At 34.4% G+C, this 8,704-nt stretch overlaps 2 protein-coding genes across 3 annotated transcripts; one reads left to right on the top strand and one right to left on the bottom strand.

Moving 5' to 3' along the window:
* The first annotated feature begins 2,548 nt into the window (after nucleotides 1-2,548).
* LOC145116749 (Ribosomal protein L12/ ATP-dependent Clp protease adaptor protein ClpS family protein) lies at nucleotides 2,549-4,002 on the top strand. Its single transcript, XM_079053079.1, has 2 exons — nucleotides 2,549-2,665; nucleotides 3,140-4,002. The coding sequence occupies exon 2, from the start codon at nucleotides 3,206-3,208 to the stop codon at nucleotides 3,770-3,772; it is 567 nt and encodes a 188-aa protein (XP_078909205.1). The 5' UTR covers nucleotides 2,549-2,665; nucleotides 3,140-3,205; the 3' UTR covers nucleotides 3,773-4,002.
* A 561-nt stretch (nucleotides 4,003-4,563) lies between these two features.
* LOC145115057 (Serine/Threonine-kinase ATM) lies at nucleotides 4,564-8,139 on the bottom strand. 2 transcript variants are annotated; one of them, XM_079051214.1, is made up of 2 exons: nucleotides 8,028-8,139; nucleotides 4,564-7,622 (listed from the first exon to the last, which is right to left on the bottom strand). In XM_079051214.1, the coding sequence occupies exon 2, from the start codon at nucleotides 7,539-7,541 to the stop codon at nucleotides 4,752-4,754; it is 2,790 nt and encodes a 929-aa protein (XP_078907340.1). In that variant the 5' UTR covers nucleotides 7,542-7,622; nucleotides 8,028-8,139; the 3' UTR covers nucleotides 4,564-4,751. The 2 variants fall into 2 exon arrangements, with proteins under 2 accessions (XP_078907340.1, XP_078907339.1); XM_079051213.1 differs by lacking the exon at nucleotides 8,028-8,139 and adding an exon at nucleotides 7,851-8,020.
* Between the last annotated feature and the right edge of the window lie 565 nt (nucleotides 8,140-8,704).

The following is an 8,704-nucleotide window of genomic DNA, read 5'->3' as shown; positions in this document are numbered from 1 at the left end:
TTTATATGTTGGAAACTGTACATCCATATCTACCTATAGGCTTTGGAATTTTGGCATTTGGAGTTCTGATGAATTTATTATGATTTTTTGAAGACAGTGCATGAAATCTGTGACAGCATGCACCAGCCTGAGAAGATTGCCAATTTTACCCCTCAAGGATTTGGAATTTCGAAATGTAATTCAAAGTTTGAAGAAAGTAGACACACTAAGATTTCCAGAAAACTAAGTCTCATGATTTTTACATGTTCGTATTAACTTGCACGAATTTTAGAAGTTGGAGGACAGATTTGGGAAAATTGATCATAATATCTTCTAAATTATTTTTGGTGTTCTATTAAGGAATGAATGGTTAAGCCTTAAGTTTATCACTTTTAACATGATTGTTGGTTACTTATCAGACTATGGAGATGTGAAATTCAATTTAACCTAAGGGCCTTAATGTTTGGCTTAATGAGGGTTCAAAGTTAAGGATTTTCAAATAAAATGTCACTTTCATACTTATTAGGGTTAAGTTGCCAACTTAACCCATTAAGCTCTTTAAGTCACCTCTTCCGAGTCCTACACAGAGGCAAATTAAACAAAGATATCAAAATATGTTTGGGGAAACTATGCAAAAATATAAAATCCAGTTTATAATCTTAACAACAAAACATTCAAGTTGTGAATATGTTTGGGGAAATAAAGGCCAATCAAAAAAACAGAGGCAAATTAAACAGAGACATCAAAATGATGCTATTTCAGCAAAAAAACAGTCAACAAGCACCTACAAACTGCAACAATAAATACACCACCTTGTTCTTGATTTATTTGTGGAGGTTTTTTCATTGAGGCATTTCATCGAACACTTGGTGTTCATAAAATAATCTACTCAACAAGTAACCGCAAAACATAAGCAAGTTCATAAAATCCAGAAAGCTAGAGCAAGAAACTCATTAATTTGCAAAATTTATAACAGTAACTCGCAAAAATGGTTCTCATATCAAAACAACATAACAAAAAGGGGAATTTCATAAGCTAATAAATAAGAAAACATAACCTGATCGATTTTTTGGAGAGATGCACCTGTAACAACATTATCAACAGTAAACTTTCCTTTAGATTTATCAGCAACACAGCCTTTTTCTTTTCGATCAAGCAACGACTTCATATCCTTATCAAGATTAAGCTTAGTTAAAACTACTTCTGTCAGTAGGCTTGAAGCTCCTTATCTTCACAAGTAACTGAAATTGTAGATTGGAAGAAATATTTGTAAGGAGGAGTGGGAAAAATATAAAGGAAATCTCAATAAAATAAATGTAAACCTGATACCGACGATTATAGTTTGATGGTGGAGGTGGGGATGTCGCTGAAACCAGATCAGGAAACAAATATGATAGCATTCTGCTTCAGATCCGGTCAGATCTTGTGACCAGTGAAACGAAATCGGGAATCACGATCTTGTGGCCGGTGAAACGAGATCTGGTGACGATTCAGAAAGAGGAGAAGCGGAAGAGGTGGTTTTTGACAATGGGAGCGGAGGGAGATGACGACCAAGCATATCCAGATATAATGAAAAGGCAGTCGTCTGGTGGTTTCGGAGATGTTACGATGCTTCCGGGGTCGTTACCATGGTTCCGGCATCGTTATGAAAATTTTGGCGGTCGACGGACGGTCTTGATGGTGGTCCAGATGTATCTTCAAGATGAGAGAGAGAGAGAGAGAGAGAGAGAGAGAGAGAGAGTAATAGAGTGTGTGAGAGAGAGAAAGAGTGTATGAGACGTTTACATACCCAATAAATAAGGATTAATTAGTGGTCAATATTTGTTCTCATTTGTTTTCAAATCAGTAAATGTTCTCATTTGAACATAACTATATATATATATATATATATATATATATATATATATATATATATATATATATATATATATATATATATATATATATATATATATATTACTTACACCTAAATTTTATTATACTAAAGATAATGTCATAAAAATGACAGTCAATAATAAACGTTTTGTCTTCAGGTCATTTAAATTTTATTAGTATTTAATATGTTACTAAACTTTTTTTAGGTTCTTATTCCATAATTGAGGTAACCGGGTAAATTTGTGGACGACATGATATTCCATATGACAAAATTTATTTATTTAATTGTATTTTGCGCTAACATCGCGTCCACTATAAAGTTTTATATAATACATTTTTCAATTAAATTTTTTAACAATGTAATACGAACACAATAAAAATTAGTGTTCTATTAAATACAAATAAAATTAAATAACTTAAAAAAGCAACTTACGAATTATTAATTGTCATGACTCATGACATTAACATTAATAAACAATGGGCCAGTCACTCTACAATATAGTATTGGGTTTTGAAATGTATGGCCCAACTTACTCAATAATAAAATTATTAATTGTCATCACAAGTCACAACCCTTGCGGTCTAGCCCATTCGCCAATTATTATTGATATTTTATCCGTCGTTGAAACTTGAAGGGCTTCAAGTGTCATCAAGTAAAACTACAAGGGCCAAAAGTTCAATTAAGAGCCAGATACATTGTTTTTCCAAGAAGGTTTGATCGCTCATTTTTATTTCATAGGCGGCGATTCCTTCAAGCTTCAAATCGGTGGACTGTCTTCGATTCTGCAGCCTCACGGTTCTTCTAATCACGGTTCGTCAAACGATTCAGTCCCCGGTTACATTTGTTACTGTTTCACTTCTTTTTTCCTTTTCTCTCATTCGCTTTCCGCCCTCTTTTAGTATTAGTTGATGCGTCAATTTGATTGCTTATCAAGTTTCTGGTTTTCGATATCTTTATCTTTGTATGTGTGTATCCATGAATATGTAATTACGAATTTGGATTTGGAAATACGGAGCTGATTCTTTGTGCTTTGTGGCACCATTTCATATGCATTCCAGGTGTTCGATATAATGCCTCGTTTGTTTCCAAATCGATTTTGTTCAGTTTTTTAAATATGGAACACCCAGAAATATACCTGGAAAAAACAGTTTAAATGAATGGTTGTGTGGACTACGTGAATTTCTAAACTTTTACACAAAACTGTGAACTTATTATCTCACCAATGATTACTTCCAGTTATCTTGAAATGTTGATAGTATCTGAAGCCTGCCCCTATTTTTCCAGGTGTAAGAAGGTCCAAACAAGTGTCATATCAATGAGTCTTCTTTCCTACTGAAAACAACCAAAACCATGAAATCTTTAGCACTTCTTAGGTCAATTCGCATGCGCCCCATAGGGCCTTTACAAATCCGTTCTTTTCAACCCGATTTTGTCCCTGCAGACCCTAAATCCAAACCCAAAAGGTACAAACTACCCGCATCATATGACCCATATGGCCCTAGACCTCCACCTTCTGACAAAATCATCCAACTTGCTGAAAAAATTGCAGCCCTACCCCCTGAAGAGCGTATGCAAATAGGTCCTACACTTAGAGAGAGACTAAGGCATCCCAAAATGCAGTCGATTTCAGTTGAAGGGGTGGATTTGGGTGCCCGAGGTGGGGCAGGAGGTGGGGCAGGTAAGGTTGAAGAGAAAGTTGAGAAAACAGCATTTGATATAAAGTTGGAGAAATTTGATGCAGCTTCTAAAATTAAGGTGATTAAAGAGGTTCGTGCTTTTACAAGTCTTGGATTGAAGGAAGCTAAAGATATGGTTGAAAAAGTTCCTGTTGTGATTAAACAAGGTGTTACTAAAGAAGAGGCGAATGAGATCATAGAGAAGATTAAAGCTGTTGGGGGTGTTGCTGTCATGGAGTGATATGCTTCTTTTACTTTAGGGTTTCTTGATGGTAGGAAGATTTTTGAGTGAAGTACTTTTGATCAAAAGATTGTTTGCTAGATTTGGTTTTGGTTAAAAAGTTGGATGTAGGATTTACATGAACAAGATTTGTCCTTTAATAATATTTGTAACTTTTACCCTTTTCTTATCTTCTGGATTTATGGACTATGCAGCATGTTATGTGTAAAACTTCCTGAGTTCTTGGTTAATTTCTTCTAATATTTGTTCTTGAGGTCATATGTTTTGCACATGTTCACAGTTAGGGCTTTTCATGTTTTCTAACACTGGTTTTACTTTTGCACTTATGTATGAAGTAATTATTATGGTAAATATCAGTTCAGTGCTTGAGAGAAACAAATAATGATTTTGACTTTTAATTATCTAGTATTTGAATTAATACCATCTTAAACTTTTGTTTTTATAATAATGGAACTTGTATAAAAGAGTAGAAGTTTTTATACAATTTGGGTACTATATATTTGAATAAATACAATCATATGAAAAGTCGAACGGATCTAAAATATATCATGTATTTTACATATGTTTGTAATCTTTTTAATTGTTGGTTGGAGAACTTGTATTCTTGAACTATTTGGTAATTTATTAATATAATTAATTAAACTTTTGTTACGTGATGTTCAACCCACCCAGAGGTGCTTCAACACTTCTATATCATATAAAAAAAATTATTTAGATATGATTCGTCATGTTTATATATATTCAGTTCCAAAACCAAGAATTCCTAGAAACAAGAATCCCATAAAAAACCATTTTCAGAACCAATAAGAGTCTTATAAATTCATGATGAACCAACCACTTGGCTATCCAAAACATAATCCTTCAAAACACTCTCTCTATCATCCTCTCTCAATGCAATCCAAAATAAAAAGGAGGTTATTGGTTAAATTACAAAGAGAGCATTCATTCTAAAAACCCTAATGAAATTCAAAGCCACCAATCATAGAGAAGAGGAAGAACACCCATCCATCCCACTCACTTTAATTTTATTCATCAACCCTCTAATCTCACTCTCAAGTTTCCCTCTCATCTCACGCGACAACCCATCTCCAGCTTTTTCCAACATTACCCTCATCATTTCAAGATTCTTTCTTATAACCCCAAGATCATTACCATTATTACCATTGCCACCCTCTTGTTGAACATGAACAGGTTTTTTAATCCCTAAAGGAATTGCGGGTTTAACACTATACAAATGCTGAACCCTATAACTTACAAGGGACTCCCCAAATGGTCTTTCCTTTTCCAATTTTTGAACTGCCTCTCCAACAATCAACGGGTTCACAAACACAACTTGACCCGTCAAATCTTGACCCATGACCCGGGTCTCAGACCCATTCAACCCGTAGTTACAAAACACCAAATTCAAATCTTGTTCAGAGGGTAACGGGTGATGTGGCGAGAATTTTAACAAAAGAGCTGTACCCGAAGAAGCTTCATTCCCATAACTTAAATCCATTAAAGGCAACCGAATTTCTTCCATCTTTTTAGTTTTAGTTTCATTTGCATATCCGTTTAAATCCGGGATCATGTACGGACCAATGACACCTGGCGCATCAAATTTCCCTTCTTGCCCCCCTTGTAACACAGGGCTTTTAATAGGAGTCTTGAATTCGATAGACTCGGTGTTATTGAGATGCTGAATCCTGTAATTAACAAGGGCAGGTCCGAAAGGTTGGTCATTTTGTAATCCCCAAAATGCCCCTCCAGCACTAGAAGAATCAGAAAACACAACTTGACCACTTAGATTTTCAGTGGATATAAACGTTTCGGATTCGTTTAATTCCCCGTATTTAGAAAATACCAAATTTAAAACTTGGGTGGAGGGTAAAGGGTAGTTTGATGAAAATTTTAAGAGGAAAGCAGTACCTGTGACTTGTGTGTTTTCTTGATTCACTTTGTTGTAACTTAAATCTATACATGGGACTCCAGTTTCTTCTTTTTTCTTTCCTCTTTTACCCTTTTTCTTCACACCACCATTTTTGGTCAGATCTGGTGTCACAATCAAACCATCATTCGCTTGAAACTCCACATGTTTCCTCTTTCGCCCTCTCTTTTTTGGCTCATGGTTAACCATACTCACCTGTGGTTGACCATGGTTTATTAACCATGGTTGGGTTGACCCAAATCCATACATGGCTTGGTTTGATCCTTCCATTGAAGGAAACACATATGGATTCATTTGCATGTTCATGTTCATGTTCATGTGTCCGTTCACATTGGGCAAGGGAGTGGGATTACTATTCCAGGCTTGGATAGGGGTATTGTTGTCCATATTGTTCAAACTCCTTTTGGGTAAGAGTTTACGAAGGGGTGGTTTGGTCATTTGTGGATCTTTAAAATTATAGATGGTATTATTTTGAGCTCCTTGATTTGCCATTGATTGAGGTACAAGAACAGGATTAGCATTCTGGAAATCTAGAATCAGTGAACTGGATTTCTTCTTCTTCTTTCTCACTTTCTTGGGTTTCTCTGATTCCGGAGTTTTTATTCCGGTGGTGATTCCATTTGTGGAATCACTGAATACCCATTTCCTAAATCCAGCTACAAAACGTTTAACAGAATCAAATTTGTCACTTTCACTTGGAAAACCACAATTTTGAGCTGCAGATTGAAGCTCAGAGAGAACATCAGATGAACATATATTTACTGGTAATGGATCTTCCTTCATGACAAGCTTTTTGGTATACTTCTTTCTTGGCTTCTTCTTCGATGGCATTTCATTAGTTTTATTCAATTTCATTCCTCCATTATCATCATCCTTCAATTCTTCCTTTCTTTGTTCTCCCGGATATGACAAAAACCTACTCTTCCTTCTTTCTCTTGTTTCATATCCTTTTTCAGATTTTCCACCACTACCCTCCGTATCATCTTCCATTATTAAAAATCCATTTTCGTCCTCAGTTTTTATTTTTGATGGACTCCAAGAAGGCTTAAGTTGATGAATTGGGATTTGGCAATGCCCTAATGAATGATTAAAAGCAGACAAGAAATTCATATTGATGGAAAAATCAATCTTATTAGGCATAGAAACATTTCTTGAAAGATCTTCTATATATTCAAGAAACTTTACAGGCTCAAATCGAGTCAATGAAAGATCATCAACATTACCCCTTCTTTTCATCACCATATTAGAGAAACAAGAACAAGTGAACTCTGTCTTTACACGTTGACCAACCTCAGCTAAAGCCTTATCTATGGCACCAAAGAAGTTTTTGGAGTTTCTTTGGTTTGAAAACCTTTGAAAGTGCTCAATGAATGGCTTGAGTTCATTAGGTCGACACCAAATGTAATTTCCATTACCAAAACATCTTATCAGAAGTCCATTCTCCCTTATCTGTACACTAGAAGCTTCACAAACAATTCCAGGCCACCATGATTGTTTCTTGATCATTGCCCACACTAAATCACCCACATTGACCCCACATTGTTGGTAAGCAGCAATAACCTCACCTTGATTTCTCTTTGATGATCGATGTTCTTCCAAATGAGGTGAAATATCGCCAGTTAATTCCACAAAAAGGGAAATACCTTTCATAGGAACATCTGCATGGCTACTCAAATCAACCCCGCTACCATTTTCTGCAACTGATGTTGACACAGGTTCATCACACTTCTCTTCCTCCATATCAAACGATTTAGCCGTTTCCTCCACTAGATTCACATTTCCATCTTGTTTAGATGACACTAAACCCTCGATTAGGGTTTCTGAGGTGTTGAAGGTTTCCATATAAATAACATTCAACAAAGTCAATTAATCAAACCCTCCCTGTCACAATTTTCTGTTTCACAAGCAGCATCGACTTCACAACTGTCAAAAAATCGCATATAAATACAATTAGCCTTTCGCAATCAATAATCAACAAAGGAACCAATTCCAAATTTGAGCCCTAATCATATAAAACTAAAAAAGGTTCGACCTTTGACGTAGTAACAAACTAGAAACATCGAAGGAACAAAGAAAGTATGTTACTGGGGTAGAAAAAAGAAACTAAAAGATACCGACACATAGAAGGTTTAGAAGAAAAACAGCAAGTACCTGAAAATTAATTACATTTGTGAAGAAGAAGAAGAAGAAGAAGAAGAAGAAGAAGAAAAATTAGGGCTCATTTGGTTGGTTTTGATCGGGGAATGATGCGAAGAGAAAGATTCGGTTATGTTGTTGTTATTGAAATGGAGGAGCGGAGAGTTTGAGTTAGTAAGTGGATCTGTATACCTGACGAAGTACCTCTCTCTGCATACATACATGTGACATGTAACATCATACATCATCAGTTTAAGACTTAGGAGTTCACCCGAGTTCAACAACGAAGGAAAAAATCGAGTTCAACAACGAAGGAAAAAATAAAAGGTTTTTTTTTTTTTTTTTTTTTTATAAGTATCCACTTTATTTTTCAATTCCACCCCTATTTGATTTTTTGTGTTTTGTTTTTTTGTTTTTTTTTTCAATTTCTTTTTTATTGTTTTTAATTCTTTTTTAATTATTATTATATTTTGATTATTATTATTATAAATTTCATACAAAATTTTAACATTCGGAAGACATTATAAATTCAAACGGTTATATAAAATCGGTTTTTAAATATTTTTTTTATATTTTTTAATTACGGACAAAAAAGTCATTCGAATTTTATAATGTCGTGCGAATTTATAATGTTTACCGAATTTTAAAATGTCATCCGAATTTAATAGTAATAATATTAAAATATAAAATAAAAGGAAAAAAAATCAAAAAGAAAAAGAAAAAAAAAAGAAAAAGAAAAAGAAAAAAATAATGTCAAATCAAAAGTAAAAAGTTGATTTGATTGATGTTAGGGGGGTAAAATTGGTTAAGAGGGTATTTATAGCACAACCCAAAATAAAAATGGATAAAAAAATATTAAATTAATTCCT

This window comes from Lactuca virosa, chromosome 5 (assembly GCF_052849685.1).
Source record: "Lactuca virosa cultivar CGN04683 chromosome 5, Lactuca_virosa_CGN04683_v6, whole genome shotgun sequence".
Taxonomy (NCBI): Eukaryota; Viridiplantae; Streptophyta; class Magnoliopsida; order Asterales; family Asteraceae; genus Lactuca; species Lactuca virosa.
This window is presented reverse-complemented; position numbering and strand designations above follow the sequence as displayed.

Excerpts from the sequence above, each read along its gene's own strand:
- LOC145115057 (XM_079051214.1), bottom strand. The coding sequence starts at position 7,541 with ATGGAAACCTTCAACACCTCAGAAACCCTAATCGAGGGTTTAGTGTCA.
- LOC145116749 (XM_079053079.1), top strand. The coding sequence starts at position 3,206 with ATGAAATCTTTAGCACTTCTTAGGTCAATTCGCATGCGCCCCATAGGG.